General features: G+C 40.3%; 11 protein-coding genes across 11 annotated transcripts; 5 read left to right on the forward strand and 6 right to left on the reverse strand. All coding sequences in view use genetic code 12, as the record gives it.

Moving 5' to 3' along the window:
- Positions 1 to 285: 285 nt before the first annotated feature.
- On the forward strand, positions 286 to 410 carry KGF57_004311 (uncharacterized protein; the record flags this gene model as incomplete). Its single annotated transcript, XM_051753808.1, has 1 exon — positions 286 to 410. A coding segment is annotated over one exon (125 nt), but the record flags the coding sequence as incomplete, so codon positions are not given.
- A 601-nt stretch (positions 411 to 1,011) lies between these two features.
- KGF57_004312 (uncharacterized protein) lies at positions 1,012 to 4,007 on the reverse strand (the record flags this gene model as incomplete). Its single annotated transcript, XM_051753809.1, has 2 exons — positions 1,012 to 3,096; positions 3,381 to 4,007. The coding sequence occupies 2 exons, from the start codon at positions 4,005 to 4,007 to the stop codon at positions 1,012 to 1,014; spliced, it is 2,712 nt and encodes a 903-aa protein (XP_051607193.1).
- A 566-nt stretch (positions 4,008 to 4,573) lies between these two features.
- KGF57_004313 (sphinganine-1-phosphate aldolase) lies at positions 4,574 to 6,328 on the reverse strand (the record flags this gene model as incomplete). The annotated part of the gene is made up of 1 exon (XM_051753810.1): positions 4,574 to 6,328. The coding sequence occupies one exon, from the start codon at positions 6,326 to 6,328 to the stop codon at positions 4,574 to 4,576; it is 1,755 nt and encodes a 584-aa protein (XP_051607194.1).
- Positions 6,329 to 7,115: 787 nt separating this feature from the next.
- Positions 7,116 to 8,432, reverse strand: KGF57_004314 (TauD/TfdA dioxygenase family protein; the record flags this gene model as incomplete). The annotated part of the gene is made up of 1 exon (XM_051753811.1): positions 7,116 to 8,432. One exon carries the CDS (start codon positions 8,430 to 8,432, stop codon positions 7,116 to 7,118), a length of 1,317 nt encoding a protein of 438 aa, XP_051607195.1.
- A 655-nt stretch (positions 8,433 to 9,087) lies between these two features.
- Positions 9,088 to 11,548, reverse strand: GTT13 (Gtt13p; the record flags this gene model as incomplete). Its single annotated transcript, XM_051753812.1, has 3 exons — positions 9,088 to 9,838; positions 10,770 to 11,444; positions 11,517 to 11,548. The coding sequence occupies 3 exons, from the start codon at positions 11,546 to 11,548 to the stop codon at positions 9,088 to 9,090; spliced, it is 1,458 nt and encodes a 485-aa protein (XP_051607196.1).
- A 913-nt stretch (positions 11,549 to 12,461) lies between these two features.
- MNN9 (mannosyltransferase complex subunit) lies at positions 12,462 to 14,891 on the forward strand (the record flags this gene model as incomplete). The annotated part of the gene is made up of 2 exons (XM_051753813.1): positions 12,462 to 13,538; positions 13,905 to 14,891. 2 exons carry the CDS (start codon positions 12,462 to 12,464, stop codon positions 14,889 to 14,891), a joined length of 2,064 nt encoding a protein of 687 aa, XP_051607197.1.
- Positions 14,892 to 15,289: 398 nt separating this feature from the next.
- On the forward strand, positions 15,290 to 17,242 carry NOG1 (putative GTPase; the record flags this gene model as incomplete). Its single annotated transcript, XM_051753814.1, has 1 exon — positions 15,290 to 17,242. The coding sequence occupies one exon, from the start codon at positions 15,290 to 15,292 to the stop codon at positions 17,240 to 17,242; it is 1,953 nt and encodes a 650-aa protein (XP_051607198.1).
- A 1,543-nt stretch (positions 17,243 to 18,785) lies between these two features.
- KGF57_004318 (uncharacterized protein) lies at positions 18,786 to 20,504 on the forward strand (the record flags this gene model as incomplete). The annotated part of the gene is made up of 1 exon (XM_051753816.1): positions 18,786 to 20,504. One exon carries the CDS (start codon positions 18,786 to 18,788, stop codon positions 20,502 to 20,504), a length of 1,719 nt encoding a protein of 572 aa, XP_051607199.1.
- A 326-nt stretch (positions 20,505 to 20,830) lies between these two features.
- KGF57_004319 (uncharacterized protein) lies at positions 20,831 to 21,733 on the reverse strand (the record flags this gene model as incomplete). The annotated part of the gene is made up of 1 exon (XM_051753817.1): positions 20,831 to 21,733. One exon carries the CDS (start codon positions 21,731 to 21,733, stop codon positions 20,831 to 20,833), a length of 903 nt encoding a protein of 300 aa, XP_051607200.1.
- A 283-nt stretch (positions 21,734 to 22,016) lies between these two features.
- On the forward strand, positions 22,017 to 23,666 carry ELP3 (Elongator subunit; the record flags this gene model as incomplete). The annotated part of the gene is made up of 1 exon (XM_051753818.1): positions 22,017 to 23,666. One exon carries the CDS (start codon positions 22,017 to 22,019, stop codon positions 23,664 to 23,666), a length of 1,650 nt encoding a protein of 549 aa, XP_051607201.1.
- A 126-nt stretch (positions 23,667 to 23,792) lies between these two features.
- On the reverse strand, positions 23,793 to 26,237 carry PBS2 (mitogen-activated protein kinase kinase; the record flags this gene model as incomplete). The annotated part of the gene is made up of 1 exon (XM_051753819.1): positions 23,793 to 26,237. One exon carries the CDS (start codon positions 26,235 to 26,237, stop codon positions 23,793 to 23,795), a length of 2,445 nt encoding a protein of 814 aa, XP_051607202.1.
- Positions 26,238 to 27,149: the final 912 nt, after the last annotated feature.

The following is a 27,149-nucleotide window of genomic DNA, read 5'->3' on the forward strand; positions in this document are numbered from 1 at the left end:
GACATGAAATCAAGGATTGCCAATAGAATGAAATAGTGAAGTTTCTAGTNCGGCAGTGGCGTGTGTATGGTACCCCCCATATTGCTATCTTTTCCTTCAGTTTTAGTCATTATTTAGCCGCCAGTTACTGGATCAGAATGCTGTCATTGTGGTTGTGATTGTGGCTGTGATTGCTTAACTGAATTGTAGAATAGATGAGGACATGAAATCAAGGATTGCCAATAGAATGAAATAGTAAAGTTTCTAGTCAAGGGGTCAAGACTGATTGGGGTTGATAATGAATAGGTCTTTTGANGGGTCCAGAAAAGTTTCACAGAAACTTGAAGATGGTGCCTGCTGAATACGGTGCCAGCTCTGATGTCGAAGAAACTTTGGATTTGGACAAACCAGACAAGGAGACCAGAATGTAGGGCAGTACAGCTAGAATACAGTCTTTTTATTTATGTTTCATACTAGTGCGACATAATGATTCATACCAAACAGACATTTATTTTTCATACTAAGACGACATAAACTTTCAAGCCACGTTATTACCCAAAACAATTTCCACACCTCTGACCTAATTGAGCCTTATGCTGCGGAATTGGGGCATTTAGATTAAAAGTATGACATAATATCAAGTCATTTTTTTTTTTTTTGTTTGAGCTTAGTCCTTTTCTACTCTCCTCTCTTGAGAGCTTTAGCAGTTATTTTCCCAAGCCGAAAGCTGTCTCTTTCCCATTTCCAAGGGCCCATAGTTTAGAAAGACCTCTTTTCTAAACAGTATGGTATAAAGCTACTGGCATGCTTACAGAAACTTTGATAGCTTTCTAAAGTTATCTTTGCTGTTGCTTCTCTTACCCTTGGAGTTAATTGTTCTTTTCTAGTTAAGTTTGAACAATTTATGTCGCGTTGGTATGAACAATTATGTCGCACTGGTATAAAAATTTATGTCGCATTGGTATGAAAAATAAATGTCGCTTTAGTTTGAATAAAAAATAAAAAGACTGCATTTCCACCTACAAAAGCCACTTAATCCACATGAGCAGTAACCTCCTCCACCACTTTCTCGTCGGACAGAATAGGCGAGGCATTGTTTTCACGCACGGGCAAAAAGTCAGCACCTAACCGTTCCAATGCTTTCCTATTCTCTCGCTTATGTTTTGTTATACTCCATTTGTACTTGTACGCATCTTTGGCAGGTTCAGGTTCTCTACAGAGAGCAACAAACTCATTCAACTGCCTCGAGGTTACTTTGATCCCCATTCTAGTCAATTCATTCATCCAAAACTTTAATCGCTTCGTATCGCCCTCTTCGTCCGACTTTTTTATGAATGGAAAAATTTGATGAAACGTGAGGATCTTGCCTTTACTTCTGGCAAACTGTAACACTTCAGTTGCAAAAGAGAAGTCGTTGAACTTGGTCACCGCAACTCTCGAAAGCTTTTCCAATGTAGACGATGTGATTCTGCCTCCATTCAAGTTGACTGTCTTGTAATAGTCAAAGATTTTCCTTGCTAGGTAGTAATTGCTTGATGGAACAATCGAATTAAGTTCAGCACCCTCGTCCACATGGAGTGCAAATTGAAGAAAAACGCCTAGAGGTTTGTCATCTGGTAGGCTCAAAGAACTCTTGGACATAAAATCAACATACAACTCAAAGTACTTACCGATGACCGAAGGATCATTTCTTTGACTCTTGTCCATTGAATTGAAAAGCACTTGATACACATATGACAAGCCTTTGCTGGTCAAGTTTGTGTTTTGCAATCTTTCGTCAACTGCAGCAGGCTGAACTACTTTTGTGGAAGTAATCTTTGATGCAATTGTCGACTCATAAGGATAGCTGAGTATTCCAAGTTCATTCAAGATGTACAATCCCGAGTGGTGGCGCTGAGGTGCTCCAAATAAGGCACTGACGTACCCGATAATGACTTTGGGAGAAGTCCGAAACTTGTCACGCATCAACAACAATATCTCATCAACAAGGGAATTTTTTTGATTCCGTTTGAGTTCGTCAAGTGGGATCCCTGCGAGTACCGTCACAAATTGATCATATTCCCTTGCTTGCCTCAACATTCTAAGTAAAAGAACAAGACTCTCAATCTCGACTTGAAAATTTTCATTCTTCATGAATTTCAAAACTTGCGTTGCGCTAGAGATACTCTTGAATCGTATGATCAAGTTGAGCACACATTTGAGAATAATCAGCACTCTACCTTTTATGAAAGTTTCGGGTTTGTCGGATAGTTCACCCTTGCCGTCTTTTTCAAGTTTTGTAACCATGTAGCTCAAGAATAAAGAAGCACGCGCAGGATCGTTATGATACATGTAATGATTATGGATATGGTTCAACTCTGTAAACGAGTAAAACTCAATCATTCGTGACGAGTGTGTTGGGTTGAATTTTGGTACATTCAAGTCGTACCATCTGGGGTTAATATATCCAGTATTGGCGATGAATTGGGCCCTTGGAGATATTGTTAAAAGTCTCCCTCTGAAATCCTGAAACAATTTTCTCAGTTTCGGTCTCATGTTCAAATGCAACAAGTATGAATAAAGGTCTGCATGGCTGCTCTCCTCGATTGCATCAAGCATGGCTCGAAAAATTTGGGTATCAAGTCGAATGGGTCGCGAATTGACGACTCCAGTTTGGGCAATGCCATCAAGGAAGTCGAATAACGCCTTTGATTTGTTCCTTGATGCTGAGTCAGACTTTAAAATTCCAAGGAGTAGCTTAATAAAGCTTGCGTGTGTTTCATGAGCTGTGGGCTCGGCAACAAATCGCATATACACTTTCGCTAGCTCATTTTCAGGAAATGACTCAAGAACATTCTGGTAAACCACTCCTTTCATATCCTCATCGGTCAATATGTTGAAAATATGGCTCGCCTGCTTTGGGTTTCCCGGTATAAGCTCTTTTATGGATGTGGATATAGCGAAGCAAGCCTCTGCTTTCTCTTCCATGGATTCGTACTCAATTGCCCTAAGATGTCGAAGTTCTCTCTTTGTCAATTGCTGGAGTTTCAAAGTGTTTATCAGAAGTAGCGGGTGTGGGGACGTGTTAGGTGGGATATCTAATATCGATATTGGCCTGTCACTGGTGTGCGTTAGTCGCTGATGCAAAGAAGTACGGGGAATCGGATCGTTCAAAAGTGAGCTAGTTGTAGAATGACTTCGAAGTGAGAGAGTCTGCCATTGTCGTATTCTTCCTCTTCCGTGAACTAGAATATACCGCGACGTGTGATGGAAAGGAAGCATTCTTTAGAAGATGGTTAGAGACTCGCTTACTGGATCGATATTTTTCAACCTTTTTTTTTTTTTCTTTATCCTTTTTCTTTTTCATTTTTGATCTGAGCTTGTCTATGAAGATAAATACGAGTATCTATATCAATCTATACCCCTGCCCTTCCACTATGTTCAATCTCCTCCCATGGCTCTAACACCATGGTTGACGTGCATTGTCCATTATTACGATACAAATACTTCTGGTAGAAATAAGCAGCATCGAATACAATTGTTCCTGAGCTCCCGATGATATAAGGCAACTCTTTATAAATAAACTCAGCTCGATCCTCACCAAAAACAAAAGCACAACTCGTTAGTATTGACAACGTGTATGTCAAGTTACCCAATAGTGCCGATCCAAAAAGTAATGGTGATATTCCTTCGACTGACTTTCTTTTGTAATTTTTGTACAATTGGGGACATCGTGAACTGCAGTATACAAAAGTACACCCCCACGCTAGGACAAGACCCCATGAGATTGTCCCAGTGGTAGTCGTGCTCGAACTTGTCAGTAATGCATTTACTCTGCTACTGTGTAAGGCTGCTGCCACCGCAACGTTTTTCAACATAGAGCTAGATTCCTCTGTAGAGTCGTAGCTGCTTGAAGCACTGCCATCACTTAGTGCATGAAGTTCTCTGTTGTGTTTATGATTGATATACAACCCTTCGCTGTGCATTGAAACGTCTTTTGTATCCGTGGCCTCTTCTCCGCCTAGTGGATCCACAGGTTGGTACTTCATTGGTTGCGTTCTTGGATAGACACTGTTGTAGTAGTAGTATTGAAAGCAAAGCGTAACATCATTGCAAAGGAAAAAGATACTCAAGTATAACTGAAAGTCCAATACTGCGTCATTCATTAAGCAGCTTGCAAAACTTAGAAAGTCACCAAGGAACCATAGTAGAAGAAACAGTGGCGATATACCCTCTGCCGATTTGAGTTTATAGTTTGTTAGAATTTGTGGGAGCTGGGCGAATATCCAGCTTGTGCATGAAATAACACTGAAACTGCTTGAAATGAAGGAAAAGGTGGAACATGTAGGCATAGTGAGGTTATATTTTGGCTCTGTGTGTGAATATGGTCCAATTAATGTGTTATCGATGTTTACTTTCTCTGACTTTTTGATGTTGTAGTTTTTCTTTTCTACTTATTATTTATTTTCTCTTATCAGTCATTGTAACAGCGGTTAGTCATTTTGCAAATTACTTTATTGGGAACAGACTTCCACGTCACGCACACACATACAATACACGCGCACTCTTTTTAAAGCGTAGACACTATTCTATTCTATTTTATTCTATTCTCTATCTACATTTTATACATACTATCAATGAAGGCGGTGATCAACTTGTCAGCTAACCCGGAAGTGTGAATACTTCCTGCAACACCATACATTGCTGCGGTATCTCCTTGTGGTTTGCCATTCTTTTTCACATACTCAACAGCCTCTTCAGTACTGGATATAAGATCTCTGATCAATTCATCAATCACTGGCACTGTTAATCTAGTAAGGGCAAAATGCAAAGCAGCTGGGTGTTGCAAAGTAGCAAAGTGCCATCCTTGTTTGCCTAACAAGTCACCCAATTCGTAAATTGACAAGTTATCGGATTGACTTGACTTCACCTTGAAAGCGATAACAGAACATAAAGGATCACCAATGACTTCCAAGTACTTCGACAAAACTGGGTGGGTCTCAATGGCGTTCTTGAGCTTGATAGTTGCATTCACAATCTCAAAGCAATTCTTCCTGTAACCATCTTTACCGATATGCACCAAAGTAGCCCAGCAACCAACCATCAAAGCACCTGGCCTTGAACCAGCTAATGTAGGAGATCCATACATACCACCAGTCCAGTCACTTGAAATGTAGTACTGACATTCACGCATCTTGGGAGATCTGTACATGATAATGGATGACCCTTTAGGAGCGAAACCATACTTGTGAGTGTCACAAGAGATCGAGGTGACTCCTGGTACTCGGAAATCAAACAATGGTAGTTTCTCTGGTGCATGCACTTTAGAAGACTCCAAAAATGACACAATGAAGGAACCAAGACATGCATCGACGTGTAAAGGAATATCGTGTTTCACGGCCAATTTCGATAACGCTTCAATATCATCAATGATACCATGAGGATAGTTTGGAGCAGAACCACAAATGAGCACTGTATTCTTGTTAATCAACCGTTTGACTTTGCCAACATCAACTTTGTATGTTTTGGGATCCAAGTCCACCTTGTGGAGTTTCATTCCGAAATAAAAACAAGCTTTTTCAATACCGGCGTGAATGGTTATTGGTGCAATAACTTCAGGAGCAGTTATGCCCTTGTATTTTCTTCCATATTCACGAGCAGCCAATCCAGTCAATAGTAAGGATTCGGTACCTCCGGAAGCGGTACACCCACATGCACCCTCTGGCGCATTGAAAATGTCCAAGACCATAGCAACTACTTCTGCTTCCATTTTTCGAAGACCTGGGAAAACATCCGGGTGTAATTGATTGGCTACACTATATTGGCGGTACGCTTCCAGCTGCAAGTTCAACAAATCATCCCCACCGTGATACACGGCACCACTGACTCTACCATTCACCCAATCAGTATGCTTCAAGTCTTGCAGCTTTACAACCTCGGTGCTCACAACTTCACTTGATAACCCATTGCTTGGTAATTCCTTAAACTGCAATAAACTGTCGTCGTTTTGGATCACCTGGTCTTCAATTTGCTTAATTGTTTCGCTCAATTGCTTATCGATTTTGCTTTTCACGAATGGCAAAGACATAATCTTCTGTACGATGGTTGAGTAGACAGAAACGAACAACTTCTTAATTATTCCGGTGATTCCGTAAGCCCAAACTGCTCCCAACACATTCACAACGGCATGGTAAACGAAAAGGACGAACAATAAGTCCCTAGCCAAATAAATGCTACCCCAAACATTATCATTGCTTGAGTAGTATTGAACTAATATTTGTAGCTTGAGTTGGTGGTAGATGGTGGAAAGTGTTACTGGGATCTCGCCCAAACTCTTTGGCCAATAGACTGTAATATCCACTGGAGCCATTATTACAAAAGTATACTTTTTTTTTTTTTCAAAATGTGTGAGTGTAGTACAACAATTGATATGATGGAAGATAAAAGTTGACTGTGAAGTATAAATCTGTGTGTGTGTGTGTCTGGCGTCTGTATCAGTTATTTATATATTACTTTTTCGTCCGCGCACCCCAGATGTAAAAGTGGTGATATATAGAGACAGAAAGAGAGAGAGAATGTGTGTGTGTGTGTGCGTGTGTGTGTGTGTGTGTGTGTGTTTGTGTGTGAAAGAGTGAGCGGATTAATCAAAAAAGTAAGTTAGTGGATATTTGTGTAACATTCTATTATTATGCCAAAAATATCGCACTTTCTTTCCCCTTCTTCTTGGGCTAGTGCTGTGCAGTTTGATAGAGCTTCTACACTGATGGTACTGGCATTAAGATGTTAGCAAGGGGTATGTGGTGTCCACGAAGCAGCAAGCTAAACCACACATTCAGTCTTCTTCATTGCCGGTCCGGTTGACGGGGCCAATATTTGCAAGAAGTTATGCGCACCTGGAAAAAGAAATTGTCTCTAAAAAGGGTCACACATAACGCGTGGGCAAAACTTTCCAAATGGGGAAGGGAAAACCAACATTGATTTCAAGATAGCGAGATTTTCTACCCGTTCGCCAAAGACATTTACATTCGATACGCTATCTCCGCACGAAGGCTTTAATGAGTCACAACACTGGCTAAGCTGGATAACTTACACAGACGCAGATTCTACAATTTTCAAGTATAAAAAGCCAGCTTTATTTAATCAAAACTACACACAGCCTAATTCAAAGACAATCCCAAAGCTTCTCTTTGGCTCTTTGATTCAGGGTCAAAATAGCCAGTGTCAGCCAAAGAAGTAACTCTGGTTCCATGACGTCCATTGATACTCTCTTCGGAATGGATGACATTGTGGTTGGATACTCTATTGTCCCAAAGAGCAGATGTACCTCTATAAGTTTCTTCGCCTTCTGGTTGTGACTTCAAACCTGGTAATTGTCTTTGCCAGTTGAATGTAACTTGAATATCTCTGTTCTCTTCAATAACGGAAAACAAGTAGTTCAAGATGAGATCGGATTCTGGTTTCAACAATCCAACAATTCTATCAGTCATTGATCTATTGACAAACAAGTACTTCCAACCAGTGGCTGGGTGAGTTCTCACAATAGGATGCTCCCTTTCAACATGCTTGGGACCCCTCAATGGGTTTTCACGGTCCAAGTAAACGTGAGCACTCTTGTAAATAGCAGTCTTGCCATCCAAAAACTCCTTCAAAGCAGGTGACAACTTGTCGTAAGCGCCATAAGTTGAACTCCAAATGGTTTCACCACCAAATGGTGGAATAGCATCAAGGTGCAAGTGAGTAATACCAGCAGTTTGGTGTTCATGAACCAAGTCACTGTGCCATTGAGAGTTACCCAATTTGGAGTTTTTGAAACTCAATGGGATACCAGCCCTTTCCTTTTGGTACTGTTGCCAAATGGTGGTGACTCCGTTGAGGTTACGACCAGCTCTAGCTGCTTGTGGGTGGACCTCAACTTGACCCCAGTAGTGGCCCAATTCCAATTGCTTTTGAGGTGACAAGTCTTGATCTTTGAAAAAGACAACAACTCTTTCAGCAATCAACAAGGCCAACTCATCCTTTTGTTGGTCGGTCAACTCGCTCAATTGCAAACCGACAATTTCAGTTCCAATATAAGGAGTCAAATGAATAACGTCCTTAGCGGCACCAAATAATGCCTTCTTTTCAGGGTCAGCATTCTTACCACGTTCAATGAACGGATAGTCTTCGTTTCTAATAGCAAATGCATCATCAACAAATTTGGGAATCTTGTCACTTTCAGGAATGTATGGGTACCCTTCTGAAAGATCAATACCGTACTTTTCAAATCTTTCCTTGGTGGTTTTAGGCAAACGTTCTGCCCATTCCTTGTCTCCTCCAGTAACAATTTGTTTGGAAGCCTTGGCCCATCCGATAGGCTTCAAGTTGGCCAATTTGACAACTGTTTCCTCAAAGTCTTCATTGCTAATCGAGGCGTTCTTGGACTTTAATGGTGCTTGGTCCCCTTGAGGGTTGTTAACAATTGAGGTTGGTGCCATCTTGTATCACTTGTTCGATAGTAATAAACAAAGTAGAGTTTGTAGCAGAAATATGAGAAACTGGAGGCTCTTTTATACTTAAAGAGAGAGACGACTGTACTATAAGTAGTCTTAATGTTATTTAAAATCTCTCCCTCTCCTTTTAATTTGTGGATTTGATTATTAATACGAACAAGGAATAAATTAATTGCTAATATATGGTTTGCGCCACAGTTGTAGAATGAGACAATCGTGGATGCAAAAATTTATTAGTGGAGGTAGTGCAACTTGTCAAAAAATGTGCGTGCCTTAATAAAAGCTATGTGGATAGAAACTGTGGGGCTCCAACAAGCAGAACTAGTTAGCCACTGAGATCCTATTGAAAAATCACCAGTTTCCATTATGTGGTGTCTAATCTGCTTTGATTAGTAATCCCAATTTCCGTGCTAAGTTGGCATTATAGCGCAAAATTTTGGCAAGGACGCCTCAAAATCGGATTTAACAAAAGTGTGGCAGTGTGGCACCAGTTTTTGGGACAATTTACACGCAATTAGTACTTTTGTTAACCAAATCGTTCATTTATTGCACCAAGTTGTTAACAACTTGGTGGCGGGGTATACAGAAACTATAATGTGTTTCGCAATCTCCGGTATCGGCAAAACACTCTCGCAAGATACTACATACCCTTTGCATAGTCGAATTTGGGATTCAATGCAATCAAGTCCTCAACTTCCTCATCCATCAACTGCGACACTTTTTTATAGCTTGGAATGTTTTTAATCATCCTGCTCCACTTGGCCAAGTTGGGCCAGACTTTGCGTAAATCACGCTTATCATGTGTTATCTCTTTAACTCCATCCAAGTTATCAAACACATTTTCAAATATAGGAAAGCTCAACATGACATCGGCTGCTGTCAACTTGTTACCCACAAAGAACCCAGTTCCATTTTGGGCCAACCTGTCATCCAAGTATTGCATGTTCAATCTCCATTCATGGATGTAGAATCCGTTGTTTAGTCCCTTTGTCACTAGCTTGGCAACTCCTTTCAAACCAAACGGAGCAACATGCCTTGCAACCGAGTTGATCAATAACGTCATATTGAGATGTTGTAATGATCCTTCACTAAAATGTAGCCAGTAATCAACCTCCAATTGTTCTCCAAGGTCAGTAGGGTTCAAGATGTAATTTGGGTCATAAAATCGTAACAAGTATTGCATTATGAATCCACTTTCAGCAAGTTTCATACTTGGTCTTCCGTCAGCAAATACAACCTCCAAAACTGGGGCTTTGCCTGTTGGATGAGCGTCATATAGTTGAACCGGGCCACGCCATGTGTCTGGATGTCTCAAGTAAATTTTCACTTCATAGTCAAGTTGTAGAATCTCCAATAACCAGAGTATCCGATGTGCTCGAGAATCGTCAAGCCTAAGGAGGGTAGGGTTAGTACGAGTCCTCATTGGTGAGCCGGGAAAGGTAAACATACCAGTGTAATATAAATCTGTCTCCTATGTGTCCTGACTGGTGTTCCATCGTCATTATCTTGAGTGAAAAGGGTATCAATAAAAAAAAAAGGCTGCGTAAACAAAATAAAAAGGTAAACAAACACTCGAAAAACTCTCGATAGGATACGTTTGTATTTATATGCTTTTCGGCCCCGTAAATATCATGGACCGCGATGAGTGCTAATGAGCGACAGACTTATACCCTTTTCGGAATCAGACCAAAAGTTAAAAAATTCTTTACAATCTTGTGACGAATTAGGTGGGGATGAAAAATACTTCAAAAAAGAAAAAATTAAAAAAATTAAAAAAGTTATTATTTTCTTAATGGTTTGACATTTTTGTGCTACTTTAATTACAATCGTTTACCCAATTAGGAAACTAAGACATTCCGTATATATATACATATTTTTTTTTTTTGAGTTTTGTAACCGCTCCTTATAACGATACCAAAAGATGCAGCAGAAATACGACGTGAAAACAGAGTGGGGAACATTACCGCAATCCTATTTGCGACAAATAGGTTGAACCGGGGTGACTGTTTAATCTCAAAGCTGACTTCGATATGTCTCTTTTGGGAAAATTGTCTTTTCATCATGCATATGTGCTTCATTAAAGTGCACTCTGTAAGGTGCTAAGTATACACAAGTGAATGGAATGCTCCATTAGATTGTCACATCTCCTCTGAATCTTTGACGATCTGTTTGTCATTGTATTAGATTTCCAGAATATTTTGCATCAAATTTCATGAAAAAGAATGCTACATCAAAAAACCTTTTTCCTACTATCGTATTAAAAGGAAATAAACTAAATTCGAATACCTAATTCACAACTTGAGTGGACTGTTCTTTTCATACTGGGCAATCTTTTCATTAGCATCCTTCAACTTCTTCTCTTGACTTAAGTTTTGATAATACTTGTACAACTCAGGGAATTCATCGACTACAGTTGGACGCAAACCTCTACCTGAAGTAAAGATGGAAATGATTGGGAAACTCAAAATTATATCAGCACCGGATAACTTGTTTCCCACTAAATATTTGCTTCCCTTTGCATGCTGGGCTGACGCAATGTCATTCAAGTACTTCAAGTTCTTTTCCAATTCAGGACCATAGTACTTTGCATTGATGCCTTTAACAACTGCGCCAGCAATCCAATTGGCTGGAAAAGGTGGGACTGTGGTGGCCATCTGGTTGACTAACAAACCAACTAGAATAGGCTGGAACGACCCTTCTGAGTAATGTAAGAAATAATTGACCTTGTTGCTATCTTGCACATTGGCTGGCGTGAGTACTCCTTCAGTATCGTAATTGTCAATCAAGTATTGGGTTATCCATCCGGATTCGGCAAGTTCAATCACCTCACCGTCGGGTTTGGTGATCTCAACTACCGGAGACTTGCCCAACGGATGCACATTCTCCAACTCTTTGGGAGCTCTGAATTGTTTATTTCTTTGGTACACCTTCAAGTCGTACTCCAAGTTCAATTCATCCAATAACCAAAGGATTCTTTGTGCACGAGAGAAGTTCAACCTGCGGGGGAAGGAGGAAAAGAAGTTAGTAATGAGTATGATTTGCATAGTGAACTTGCTTTAATATACGTACCAGTGAACAGTGATTTTATCTTGTTGAGGCATGGTTGTGTGTGTGGTGTAGTGTAGTGTAGTGTAGTGTAGTTACAAGAGAAGAAATTAAAACTTTGGCAATGAGAAAAGGGATTATTTATATACTGTTTCAAATTCAAGGGGGTTTTTTGCATATGGTGATTTTTATTTTTTATTCTTTTGCTGGTTTTGCTGTTGTGAAATGCGCCACGAAACCCGTATTTTAGCGCCGTATGTTTCCACCGCAATTTCAGTTTAATGACAGCAAATACGTGTAAATTGTTATCTCCGCCGTAAGCACAGCCCGATTGTTTTGCCAGCTCATGTTACTTAATATTTGCACAACGAGGCTGGCACAATTCATGCAAGAAACACACCCCGCAGTTGCAACAAAGTCTGTACAACTATTGTAAAGTTATGATGTATCAAAGACTACATTGTATAAGTAGCAAAAAAAAAAGAACTTATTTCATCAAGTATAATAGCGTAGCTGCTATTTAGAGCCATTGGAAGAGACATTGTGATCAAAGGGAGCGGTCATTATTGGTGTGGATCACAAGTACGATGTGGTAGTTGACTTATACAACAGGAGTATCACCAGTATCCATCATATCAAAAGACAACACCACCCAGTCTTTATTGCTTGTGAAGGATTGGGATTGTTACCACTCACTTGTTCTTAATACGGTGTCCAGTGTTATACTATACAGCACTATAGTAACGGTGTCGACAGTCGAGAAAATAGAGAGAGAAAAAAAAAAAATAAAAAAAAGTTGTACCAAATGATCGGAACGTGTTTTACTTTGAATCAGTGAAGTTCATCAGTACTGTCGGAGTTACATCATATCCTTTGTGACAATCTTGCGGGGAGTGCTAACCAATCAGTCAATTTTCTGCTTGCCAAAGTACTCAAGACACACACACACACACACACACACACACGATCATGGTGCATTATCGAAACCCGTACGTCAACTATATACGAAGGAAACCTTTGGCATTTTTGGCACCAATAACAGTCCTCCTAGTCATCTACTTTTTCCTATTCGGATCGACCACATCCACCACTTCGTCAAAGTCCACCCCGAAATACAGCTATGACAAGAAATCAAAATCGTGGTTTACTTCCAACAGTCAAGATTCGGTAATGGTGAAGAATATGCCCAAAAATCATATAGCCCATTACGACTTGAACAAGTTGTCTTCATCTGCCGATGCGTTAGCCAAGAAGGAAGAAGTGTTGATCTTGACCCCAATGACGAAATTCTTGCCTGGATACTGGGAGAACTTAAACAAGTTAACATATGATCACTCATTGATTTCGTTGGGATTCATTTTCCCCAGAACAGAGGAAGGTGATGGTGCATTGAAGGATTTAGAAACTGCATTGAAGAAAAGCAAAGCTAGTAATACATTGAACTTTAAAAAAGTGACTTTGTTGAGACAAGATTCAAACTCGTTAGAAAGTCAATTGGAAAAGGAACGACACGCATTCAAGGTGCAAAAGGAGAGAAGGTCAATGATGGCGTTGGCGAGAAACTCGTTGGTTTTCTCCACCATTTCACCCTCTACGTCGTGGATATTATGGTTGGATGCGGATATCGTCGAGACGCCCCCTAACTTGATCCAGGACTTGGTTGCACATAATAAACCCGTTTTATCCGCCAATGTTTACCAAAGGTTTTATGACGAGGAAAAACAACAGCAATCAATCAGACCATACGACTATAATAACTGGGTCGAAAGTGAAGAAGGTTTGAAATTGGCTGCTAGTTTGGGCGATGACGAAATTATCGTAGAGGGTTATTCGGAAATGGCAACATACAGAGCATTAATGGCCCATTTTTATGATCCGAACCAGGATGTCAATACAGAAATGGCTTTGGATGGTGTGGGAGGAGGTGCTGTAATGGTGAAGGCTGATGTTCATCGAGATGGAGCCATGTTTCCATCTTTCCCTTTTTATCATTTGATTGAAACTGAAGGATTTGCCAAAATGGCAAAGCGATTGGGCTATGAGGTTGTTGGGTTGCCAAATTATTTGGTGTATCATCACAATGAGTAGAGTACATACAGAGTAGAGAAATACAAAATGACTGAACCTTTTTGGAATAAGAGCAGTAGCGGAGAGCAAAAGGGTGAAATTAGTAGATAAACAGAAGTGGAACATTATGAAACTGAATATTTACCAGCATTTCTGAATTGTGGACTGGAAGAGCCAATTGGTGTCCGGTGTTCTTGGCGTAGGCTGCATCACAAACTTAAACCGAGAAACGGTTGCTCTTCTTACCAAGCTTAAGCACAATTTTTCATTTCCTTCTGCGTTTATTCTTTTTTTTTTTTACTTTTTTTTCCAGCAAATCAGATTACTAAAGCAAATTCAAGCTAGAGACGATATTATACTGAAACTCCACTGCGCACTATGCTTAGACAATTTACTAGGTCTACAATTTCCCGTCAAAGTGCTAGACTTGCTAGAACATACTCCACTGGAAGTTCAGCGACACGCACTCAACTCAACTCAAAATTAGCTGCGGGTGCAATTGTACCGGTGGCAGTTGCCATTGGCTATTTATCATGGTCCAACTCAATCCAAAACGAGACTGTCTTGGGAGTGGCCAAGAGCATTGAAGAGAAATTCGAAGATGGAGCTGCCATGGCTGACGAACATCAGGAAAAGTTCCAAACTGAGCAAAAACAGTTACAAGAGCAAAAAGGTGAGGATGAGATTGCAGATATCGAGAAATTGAAGAGTGACTTGACAAAAAAGGCAAGTGCTCTTGATTCTAAGAATGTCTCATCTGGTTCTTCTACCGGTAAGCAAGCTGCTGAAAAGTTGGACTCAGACACTAGTAGACACGCAGCTACTGACCCTGAAAAAGTGGAGAAGAAGCAAGAGAATAAGGATGCTCTTGCGTCTAAATCGGAAGGAGATGCCGCAGAAAAGAAGCAAAAGGCTGAAAAATTGGATGAAAAATCGAGTGATTTAAAACTGAGTGACAAATCAAACAACGATCAAGAAGGTGGAGATGGTGATGACCACCAAGCTGCTGCATATAACCCAGAAACCGGTGAAATCAACTGGGACTGTCCTTGCTTAGGTGGAATGGCACACGGACCATGTGGAGAAGAGTTTAAGGAGGCATTTTCTTGTTTTATTTACTCGGAAACCGAACCTAAAGGTATTGATTGTATCAAGAAGTTTGAAAACATGAGAACTTGTTTCAAGAAATACCCAGAACATTACAAGGAGGAATTGTTTGATGATGATGACAAAGAAAACAGTACTGAGACTGTGGAGCATGAAGTTTTGGAGACTGCTGAGCCTGCTGTTAAGGAAATTGAGCAAGCCACCAAGTCAAAAGACTCTAGATAGATAATGCCAGTTACCGGATCCAATCTGAAAGAATATTAGTAAAAAGTAACGGTCATAGATTTTTTTGTATATATATATCTATATATTTAAGTGAATAAGTTTTTTTGGACTTTTGAATGGGGTGAAGTACACACAAAAGAAATGAAAAGAAAAAAAAAACAAAAAATAATCTCAATTAGAAAAAACCTCATCTCATCAAATTTTTAAAACAAGAGGAAAAAGAAAAAAAAAAAAAAAAAAAAAGAAATTAAATAAAAAAAAAAAATAATCCTTCCNAAAAAAATAAAAAAAAAAAAAAAAAAAAAAAAAAAAAAAAAAAAAAAAAAAAAGAGATTAACTCAAGTACAAGTATATTCCTTCCCCGTATAACTAGATACCACTTCATATACAATACAAAGATGCAGTTGTCATGGAAAGATATACCGCCGGTACCTACATCCAACGACATGTTGGATATAATATTGAACCGTACCCAAAGGAAAACCCCCACCGTCATTAGACCCGGTTTCAAAATCACCCGTATTCGTGCTTTTTACATGAGGAAGGTCAAGTTCACCGCTGAAGGGTTCGTTGAAAAGTTCAACGACTTGTTAAGTGGTTTCCCCAACATTAACGATGTTCATCCATTCCATCGTGATTTGATGGATACATTGTATGAAAAAAATCATTACAAGGTGTCATTGGCTGCTGTCTCCAAAGCCAAGACTTTGATTGAGCAAGTGAGCAGAGATTATGTGCGTCTTTTGAAGTTTGGTCAGTCATTGTATCAATGTAAGCAGTTGAAGAGGGCAGCTTTGGGTCGTATGGCTACTATCACCAAGAAATTGAAGGATCCATTCATTTATTTGGAGCAAGTTAGACAGCATTTGGGTAGATTGCCAAGTATTGACCCAAACACTCGTACATTGTTGATTTGTGGATATCCAAACGTTGGTAAGTCGTCGTTTTTGAAATGTATTACTAAGGCCGATGTTGAAGTGCAACCTTATGCATTCACTACAAAATCGTTGTACGTGGGACATTTCGATTACAAGTATCTTAGGTTTCAGGCAATTGATACTCCTGGTATTTTGGACCGTCCAACTGAAGAAATGAACAATATTGAAATGCAAAGTATATATGCTATTGCCCATTTGAGATCGTGTGTGTTGTATTTCATGGATTTGAGTGAGCAGTGTGGGTTCTCAATTGAAGCTCAGGTTAAGTTGTTCCATTCGATCAAGCCTTTGTTTGCAAATAAATCAGTCATGGTTGTAATGAACAAGTCCGATATTATCAAAGTTGAGGATTTAGATGTTGAGAAACAAGAAATGTTGGAAACTTTGAAATCTGTTCCTGGAGTTGAGATTATGCACACGTCTTGTTATGAAGAAGATAATGTTATGCAGGTGCGTAACCATGCATGCGAGAAATTATTGACAGCTAGAATTGAGCAGAAATTGAAGGGAACTGCCAGAGTCAATAATGTCTTGAACAAAATCCATGTTGCTCAACCACAGCAAAGAGACGATGTTGAGAGATTGCCGTATATACCAGATGGAGCCAAAGAATTCCTCAATTACGATAAAACCGATCCAAATAGAAGGAAGTTGGCTAGGGACTATGAAGCTGAAAATGGCGGTGCTGGTGTTTTCAACATTAATTTGAAAGACAAGTACATTCTTGATGACGAAGAGTGGAAACAAGATACAATGCCTGAATTGTTGGATGGTAAGAATGTTTATGATTACTTGGATCCAGATATTGCTGCCAAGTTACAGGCCTTGGAGGAAGAGGAGGAGAGATTAGAACAAGAGGGATTTTATGACTCTGATGATGAAACCAATGATGCCAACATGGATATGACCGAGGAAGAAATACAAGATATCAAAGATAAAGCACAATGGATCAGAAATAAACAAAAGACGATGATTATTGAAGGCAGAAACAGAAAATCATTGAAGAACAAGGCTGTAATGCCAAGAGATCAAATCAAAAAATCATTTGGTGATTTGGAAGAACATATGTACAACATTGGCCACGATACTGATAAATTACGCGAAAGTATTGGTAAAAAGAGGAAATCCAATGATGAAGGTAAGGCATCTGGAGTTGACATATTAAGACAAAACCAAGGTATCAAGTCTAGAAAATTGGCCAAGAAGAAGCAAGCAGCCTCACAATCAGATAGATTGAATGATGGTGTTAGTGATGGGGCCATGAGATCGCAAGCTGAAAGATTGGCCAAGATACAAAGAAGAGAAAGAAATAGAATGGCGAGACAAGGTGAAGGTGATAGACACTCGACTGCTGCTTTGCCTAAGCATTTGTTTAGTGGTAAGAGAGGTATTGGGTCAAGCGATCGTCGTTAGAGATGCTTGAAGGGATTTTTTTTTGTAGTTTACTAATAAAAGGTGATGAGAAAGAGTAATTTTGAGCACTTTAGGCCCACAAGTTGTAACTTCTCCGAGTTTAAATGTACAACTGCGTAAGTAGTATGTGCTTTGTTCGCTTCCCCTCGTTTGTGGGACAACTTACTTGAAAAGGATATAATCCAATCGACAAACAATCCACTTCACTGCATATGTAGCAGAAAATACCAAGGTTCTCTGACCAATATCCGCTATTAAAGTTTCTTATTATTGGAAAGAGAAATCAGTAGTGAAAGTTGTCGTTCAGGGGTTATGTAGGACTGTCCTTTTCCAACGCGCATCTAGGCACATGCAGCCCCAAATTCAAATTCATCTTCGCGCAACATACATAATTTAAGCGAAATGCAAGCTACTAAATGATTCGATACCAAAGCACAGACATCCGCAAAAGGGCGTCCTGATGCATTGTTGGTAGTATCTCGGGGTCTACATTTCTGAGTTGAAAGATAAGTCAATAAGCAAAATTTTGAATGGAGCATTTTGTGTAATATGGGTGGGGTGAAATGTAAGATAAGGTGAGAAGAATAATTACGTAAACTAGAAGCACGCAATTACGTGAATACTTACATAATATTAAACTATTTCGTTCAAGAAAGGGATTTAACTGATTTTGTGTAATTTATGATGGGCGTGTTAAAACGGTCAAAAAAAAAAAAAAGATTCCTCTTTTTTCCTTTTTATTGTCATAGTCACTTTATTGATCAGTACTCAGTATTCAGTAAGTGGGGAAGAACCTATCTTAAAAATAGTTATGTTAGTGGGTACTTAGTTTGTGAGTTGTTTCCAGTATGTCGTAGCCCGTGAATACCCACTCATCACTCAGCTTGCTTTGCATATTTGACAACTGTGGGTAGTACGTTTTATTGATCGAATCTGCAGACAAAGAAAAACAATAGCAAAGGGGTACATACAAGCGTTAGCGCCACTGAAGTGCTTTCAAGAGTTTGTTATTGTCCTCTGACGAATGATTAACCTCTTCAACCTTCTAAATTTGTAAGCCACCACAATTGGCTTCGATTCAGCTATCCCTTTCTAAGTTCCATAGGAGTACTCTTATTTCTTCTGCGGTACTAGTATAGTGCTTTTGGTACTCTGTGCTCCTTCATACTTCAAGACTTACATATTCTGATGTTCCTACTTCTACCCTTACTCATCTTTGATATAGATTTGTAGAATGAACCACAGTTTTTTTCAGTATTACACAAAACTATTTTTTATTTTTCTTTTTTTCTCTTCTTTTTGCTGTTATATTTTCTATTGTCCTGAAATATTAGGTATTTTCTCTTATACAAATTATTTAACTGATAAGACAAATAGGAACAACTAAAAGATTAGAAGAGGAAGAACAGTCATAAAAGGAGAACCAGTCTTCTTCAAAAAAAAGACGCATCTTTTACAACTTCAGTCTTTACTAGACACACTTTCAGCACTTCCCTTTCTGTACCAAGGATAAGCGAAAACACAGCACAACGATTTATTAAGTATGCCTCAAGCAAAGGCATCCCTGTTTCTGCAGGATAACAACTTCAAGTTTCAGAGCCACCACGGCGCCACACCTGGTGGTAACAATGATAAACAACAACCACATCAACCGCTTGGCCAAACATTTGATCTTAGTTCATTGGAGGCTGAATTACCTCCAAACACGGGTCCACCAGGTACGGTTCCCGTGACAAATGGCTCATCATCAAACGCTAACAAAAACTTGAGCCATGTACCATGCAAGTTCTTCAAACAAGGCAATTGTCAAGCTGGTGACTCATGTCCATTCTCCCACAATATTGAAGGTGCTTTGGCTGCTGATCGGTTGCCGTGTAAATATTTCTTGAGAGGAAATTGCAAATTTGGTTTAAAATGTGCATTGGCTCATTATTTACCTGATGGGACCAGAGTCAACGCCAAGAATATCTTGGCTAGTAATGGAGGCGGAGTTGGCAATGGATACTCTGGTCAAAGTTATGGTACCAAACAACAGAAATACAACACTGGACAAGGTAAAAGCTACAATGTGAATCAAAGTTCTGCTGCAAACAGTCATTCCAAAACCTCACCTGAGTATGCTTATACTAGACTTGACAAAACAGATGATGAGTTTGCTCCACGATACCGCTACACTAGCGTGTCTCCACCAGATGCAGGGCACTTTGTTGGGACCGCCGCAGTTTCAAATACTGGCTATTTCAGTAACTACCATGCAAACCAGCAATCACAAGCACAACCGAGCTATTCCCATCAACCAGTGACTCGCGACACGTATAGACAACAACAGCCGATACAGAGCCAACAACAACAGCAACAACAACAACAGCAACAGTACACTCAACCAGCGCAGTTTTCCCAAAGTCAAGCACCCATTTCGTTCAACTCGCTTACCGAAGATAGTCTTGCCAGGTTTGCAAGGCAGTCACAACCACATCCACAACAAGAACAAGAACATCCTACATCTTCAAATCAAGAGTCTTCTAGATGGTCACCCATTGAACAATATGCAAAACCAGTAGATTATCAATACCCACCATGGGGCTCGCAGCCCAGAAGAGCTGGGTCACAACATCAACCACACAGCTTAGGTTCAAACTCATTTGCAAGTACTATTGTTGATGGATCAACGTTCAACACACTACCTTCTGGTCAGCAACAGTTTGGTGTACGTCGCTCATATTCAACTGGTGGACAATTGCTCACCTCTAGAACAGCAATTTCTCCACCTCAGTTGTCAACTGCATCAGGCATAAACATTCAATCGTCGACTCCATCGGCAACGACTCCAACTTCCCGCTTCTCCTTCAGTTCAGGTAACTCAACCGCAATATCACAAATCAATGATTACAATTTACCAGTGAAACCAAACACTTTGCAGTATCAATACCTGTATCAAAACATCTCCTTAGCATCACCAGTATTTGACGATGAGGAGGATGAGCAACTAGGCCTGGGCTTTCAGTACAACACTTTGCCAAAACAAGGTATTTCTGATGCTGTATTTGAGGAAGATTTTTTACCTGGTTCATTGGCTGATGTGATTTTGACTCCACAAGAATTGAAGAGGCGTGATTCAAGATCACAAAGTGGTACATTGAACAATAAGCCAAGCTTGCGTGCGTTGCTTGAGGATGTAAAGTGTACGGAATTGCAACAAGAGGAAGATTTAAGTGCGAAACCAGCTGTAACTTCCAATGACGATGTTTTTCTTATGGAGTAGATTAGACGATGCAAAGAGATGGAAATGAAAGGAGAGAGGGTGATGCTAAAATTTTAAAAATCTAAACGTTGAAAAGGGGTATTATGATGAAATCAAGAGACACGAGGTATTTCCAAAAGAATTTAAAGATTGTTTCCACATTCAGTTTGCTTTTTTTTTATATATTTTTGTTAGATATTGTGATTGTATAGGGTTCAAATTCAAATTCAAATTCAAAAAAAAAAAAAGGTCTTTATCTCATTCCTCTACAAGTAGTTGTATATTCATTTTTCTTTACATACTAGTCTATTTACAAACATCCTCTCTTCACCATATCCTCTTCACCATCAATTTGGACCGTCACGATAGATATCCGCTGCTTTCAACACAAACTTTTGCATCGCATGGGCATCAAAAGCATCCAACTCTGGTTTCAACCCTCGCTTGTCATCACTCTCAAACAACTTACCCACAAGCAAAATCTGTCCATTAAATGGATTCATTGAGTAAACGAGGTAATCGGTACTTTGGCTCTCAACATCCTGTACCAATTTCCCACCAACGCGTTCCGTTACTGTTACTTGTTGTGTGGTTTTCAACTTCATTATAAATTGAACAAAGCATCCGATCCCATCTTGGTCCGGTATAACGCTAAACATGCTGATTTTGGGGTTAGCGTCAATCGATTTCAAATCCCAACTGATCTTGTAATTTGGTTGGAAATTAGCTGCTCGTAAATTGAGCACATCAATCAAGTGTTTACCACAACATTGATTCAATTTCAAATTGATAAATTTGGACACATCACGCAGCGACGACGCAGTTGATGTGAAATTGTTACAAGCTTGAGCAAAGATCTTGTTGGTTTTCACATAGTTTTCAATAGCCTTATCCTTCCATTCATTGAATTGTAAAGGTTGGGCAATTTCTCGTTTATACTTGATGACATTGTAGGTGTTGAATGCAAATGTAAGTAATCGACGCAACATCAATTTCGGCCACGAGAGCGGCGAGTATTTGAGAAGACGGGGTGGGATGTACAAGTCTGACATGACTCCAATGTACGCGAGTGGTACATTGGCTATGTTCATGGACTTCTTCTTCTTCGTCTTCGTGGGAGCTGGTGCTTGATCAGACTGCTTGGTTGAGTAATGTGCTACTCCTGATCGAAGTGCGGTGAAAGCAATGCATTGTGCATTAAGGGCCGTTCTGAACGTAGCAATACGCGCAGATCTGCCGAGTCCTAGCATTATCGACTAATTGCAAAGCTTGTTGTATGATATAACGTTTGAGGTGAAAAATTTGGAAAAAGCAAAAGAAAAAAAAAAAAAAAAAAAAAAAAAAAAAAGAATATGATTAGTAGTGTCTTAAACATTGATTTCACGACACGGCCAAAAGAAATAATTCTGCGACAAAGATTAAAATTTTTTGTATTGGATAAATCTCCCTCTCCTCCGATGACCAAGTAAACTACCACACAACAGCAACCACAATCTCTCCTCCTACTACTACTACTACACACACACACACACTATGCCTTCACAAAACAAAACCAAACAAGTTCCCGAAAAGGAAAGGTTCATTCAATGTTGTGCCGACATATCACTCGATTTAGTAGCCTCGCTAAAATCATCCAAAGACATCAACTTGAATGGTCTAATTACCCGCTATGCCAAAAAGCACAAACTCAAAAGCCAACCACGATTGACCGATATCATATCCTCGATCCCGGACCAGCATAAGAAATACCTCATACCTAAATTAAAAGCCAAGCCCGTGCGTACGGCCTCGGGAATTGCTGTGGTTGCCGTCATGTGTAAACCACATAGATGTCCGCATATTGCATATACTGGAAACATTTGTGTTTATTGTCCCGGTGGGCCTGATTCTGATTTTGAATACTCGACTCAGTCGTATACTGGCTATGAGCCTACTTCAATGAGAGCCATTAGGGCTAGGTACGATCCGTATGAGCAAGCTAGAGGAAGAGTGGATCAGTTGAGGCTGTTGGGTCACTCTATTGATAAAGTGGAGTATATTATCATGGGAGGTACGTTCATGTCGTTGCCTATTGATTATCGTGAGAGTTTCATCACTCAGTTGCACAATGCGCTCACTGGATTCAATGGTAAGGATATCGATGAAGCGATTGAGTTTTCCCAACAATCACAAACCAAATGTGTCGGTATAACCATTGAAACTAGACCTGATTACTGTACTGAAACACATTTGAGTGATATGTTAAAGTATGGATGTACACGTTTGGAAATTGGGGTACAGAGCGTGTATGAAGATGTTGCTAGAGATACGAATCGTGGACACACAGTTAAAGCTGTATGTGAGACATTTGCCGTGGCCAAAGATGCCGGTTACAAAGTTGTCAGTCACATGATGCCCGACTTGCCCAATGTTGGAATGGAACGAGACTTGGAACAGTTTAAAGAATACTTTGAAAACCCTGATTTCAGAACCGATGGGTTGAAATTGTACCCCACCTTGGTCATTCGAGGCACTGGTTTATACGAGTTGTGGAAACAAGGGCTTTACAAATCATACAATGCCAATGCATTGATTGACCTAGTGGCGAGAATCTTGGCGCTTGTTCCACCATGGACCCGTATCTATCGTGTTCAAAGAGATATACCCATGCCCCTCGTCACTTCCGGGGTTGAAAATGGTAACTTGCGTGAATTGGCCTTGGCGAGAATGAAGGATTTCGGAACTTCGTGTCGTGACGTACGTACTCGTGAAGTTGGAATTCAAGAAGTGCATCACAAAGTTGTGCCCGATCAAGTTGAATTAATCCGTCGTGATTATTATGCCAACGGCGGCTGGGAAACTTTTCTAAGTTACGAAGACCCCAAACAGGATATACTTATTGGATTATTACGGTTGAGAAAAGCCAGTAAGAAGTATACTTACAGAAAGGAATTCACGGGACAACAAACTTCAATAGTTCGAGAATTACACGTTTATGGATCAGTTGTTCCTTTGCATTCGAGAGACCCACGTAAATTCCAACATCAAGGTTTTGGAACGTTGTTGATGGAGGAAGCAGCAAGAATTGCCAAGGAAGAACACGGGTCACTGAAGATTAGTGTCATTTCGGGAGTTGGTGTGCGTAACTATTACGGCAAGTTGGGTTATGAATTGGATGGTCCTTACATGTCAAAGACGCTTTAGATTAAGCGACATTTGTGCTTAGGTTATTGTTTATTTATAGGTTTAATTAGAGTTTCTGCAACTTCAATTTCATTATCCGTTTCTTGTTTGTATATATATGTATATATATAAATCTATAAGTTCATCCTATCCACCATTGCTCTGGTTGTTCAAATTTTGCAAAAAACTCTTGTTATTGACTTGGGGTAGTCCACCTCTATGCAAAGCTGGAGCGCGTACTTTCTTCTTCAATAATGAATTGACAGATTCAGCATTGTTTGCCCTTTGTGGGATTGCTGCGGCAGCTACGCCTGCTCCAGGCTTGGCTTTGGGAGCGGCGCCCGATGTAGATGATTTGGATGCAGATGCTGACGTGGTGGCTGACGACGACCTTGTTGTTGTTGTTGTTGCTGGAACAAACGCGGCAGCTGTTCCACCGAGTTTCAACTGTTGCATCCTTTCCTGCACTGTCTTGTCCAAGTGCTGGGGTATGTCTCTATATTTGACCAACCATGGATTATGTAGTAACGCAGCATACGACGGCCGGAGATCGGGGTTCTTGTTCAAGCACGACTTCACAAAATACTGTGCTTCCTTTGAGTACTTTGTTGCGTCCAATTTCGGAGGCTCGCCATCCACAATTGCACTCAATTGTGAAAAGATGTTGTCGTAGGTCTCCGCTGGGTAGGGGTAATGGCCCACTGCCAACTCCAAAATGGTTAATCCCAAAGACCAAACATCTGATTGTACGGAATATGTAGCTTCATCAGGTTTCAAACTCTTGATTCTTTCCGGTGCCATATACGACTGACATCCAATGTTTGTCTTTGCCATTGACGCCACCAAGTTTCCAGAAACTCCAAAATCACAAAGCTTCACTTTCCCCTGCGAGTTAACCAAGATATTTGTAGGTTTAACATCACGATGGATGATATTGTGTTCGTCCTTAAGTTCCTTCAACCCACGAATTACCGACTCAGTAATATACGCCAATTCACCTTCATCTTCAACACCAATATCATTACCAAAAATCCTGTCGAGTGAGCCGCCATCCATATATTCAATACACATGTAAACTGCACCTTCGACAAAGAAAGCACCGTAGAAATCAACAATGTATGGTGAGTCACACTTGTGCAAAATATCCAACTCCATCAATATTTGCGTAAACTTAGTTTCATCCAATTCTAATCTCACCTCCTTCATTGCCATCAATACTCCAGTAGGCTTGTGCAAAACTTTGGAAACAGATCCATAATTACCTCTTCCCAATTCCTCCAAATACTCAAATTCGTCCAATGATATGTGAAAAGAAGAACCAGAGGAAAAGTCTATCCCCTTTGAATGTAACGAGGCTTTGCCAGCAAAATTCAACTGCCCCGACTTGATGTCGATATATTTCGAGTAATTGGCGAAAAGACCCTGGAGTTGTGGCTCTTTATCTTGTTGTTGTGGACTGCTGTCACTTGAAGGCCCCGAAGAGTTCGATTTTCCCAAACTGCTACTTCTTGAAGGAATATTGCTTCCCGGAGAATCCAAATTGAGCTTGAAATTTGGCTTCTTTTTCCGTTCGCTTAATCGTCTCGACAACTCGTTTGGCGTACCCAACTTGGAACTCATTGCACTGGCAAATGGAGCTGCAGACGATGTGGCAGATTGTGCGTGTGTTTGATTATTGGCGGTAGTTGTAGTAGCTGCACTAGAATCCTCAATGGCAGATGTCACTGATGCATCCGGCGGCTGCTCCCTATCTGGAGTCTTAGTTAGCACAGCGTTGTCGAGATTAAGTGGACCATCGAATGAAGTTGGGGACAACGCGGCAGATGGCGGTGAGGCTGGCGCGGCAGCGGGCGGACTATCAAATGCAAATGCGCTGGTGTTTAACTTCATGCCTCGTCTTTGGGATAAGGATGGTTTCTTTTGGACATTCATTTGGGGCTTGAAATTTGGAGACAGAATAGAACCCTGAGCAGGGTTGGCCCTCGACCGATCTTGGGCTTGTGTTGAAGTACTTTGAACTGGTGGGTTCCCGCTAGGTATGGTTAATGGCGGTGATTTAACACTAGTTGGATTCAGTTCTCCTTTCGAGAGGTCAACAGCACTGTCAAGGTTGGTATTGCTGGGTGCTTTCGGTAAACTTTCGACAGTAACCTTTTGTCCTTTAAGTGAGATCGTTTCCACCTTTGAGTCACTCTTGGACTCAGTCGCATGCGGTGGTGGTATTGGTGGTGCAAGTGACTGAGGTTGCAGTTGCTTCTGCTGCTGTGCAGAGCTTGTGCTTGTTGCCACATTGGCTGTCGTTGCATTCTGCTGTTTATACACATTCATTGGTTCTGACGCTGGCTTTGATCGCTTTTGTTGAAATGCCAACAATCTAGCCTGTATATCACTGCTCAATGGAGTGTGTACGGACGGTGTCATTGGTGGGGAGGATACTTGCGGTTGAGCTGTAGAGGGTGTGGGTGTTGATGCTGTAGAAGTGGCCGAAGTAGAAGGAACTGATAGGCTATTACTGCTGGAATCAGTCTCTTTATTTAGACTCAATTTACCAAACTGTTGCAGCGTCTCGTCCTTGTCTGGCTTGGTGGTCATGGTCACGGTTACCTGGAAAAGATATTGAAAGGAGTGTGGTTGAGTTTTTAGTGTATGTTGTAAGAGTGAGCTTTGATTTGTATTGAATTCCCGTTCTGTTTTAAGATGTTTTATCTCGTAGTTTGCTGTTCCTCTCTTTTCTTTTCTCTCTCCTACTTCTACTTTTTTTATTCTCTGTCTTTTGTCTTCTTTGACTTGAGGCGGGCGAGCCAGTAAAACAAAAAAAAAAAAAAAAAAAACAACGCCAACACAAAGGAGCATACACACTAACTACACAAGCTACAGTGCTTACTAAGTCTGACTTGAATTTCTATTTTTTTTATTTTTGTAGTTGTTGGTGATCTAAGACCGCAAATCACAAGAGAGTGCTGTAAGGGAACGGAATCTGGTGCGTGTCACTTAGAGTATGTTGTTTTCCTTTAAAAACCCCTTTTTGGATCGTAGGTCTCAATTAGATTGATTTCGTTTCCCCTCACGATCCGTCTTTTGTCCATCTTTCAGATGATTCGTAAAGTGCAATATAGACGAGCAAACGAAGGAGAGGTTTTCTTCTGTGACCTGTTGCCTACTTTTGTCTGACATAACCTTAGAGCTCATACGATCGCACAAGGTATAATAAGTGAGCTTTGTGATGTGAAAGTTTTCCGAGTCGTGCAGACAAGTCTAAAGCTCTTCCCACAACAATAGATGGACTTCGAGGAGATATGCATAGTCCCGCCTCAAGGTACACATTTTGTTTACACTTTAGTTTGCGTTTTCTTTTTTTTTTTTTTTTTGGTTCCGATTGTAATATGTTTGACACACGTGAACACTTGAACATACAAACACACTAGGAAGGAGATCCTTCACGTATCTGAATAACTACAGGTTGAAAATTCGTGTGTGTTTTCACCATACTTTTAACCCATGATA

The sequence above is a fragment of the Candida theae genome (assembly GCF_024610275.1).
Source record: "Candida theae strain CBS 12239 chromosome Unknown scaffold66, whole genome shotgun sequence".
Classification (NCBI taxonomy): Eukaryota; Fungi; Ascomycota; class Pichiomycetes; order Serinales; family Debaryomycetaceae; genus Lodderomyces; species Lodderomyces theae.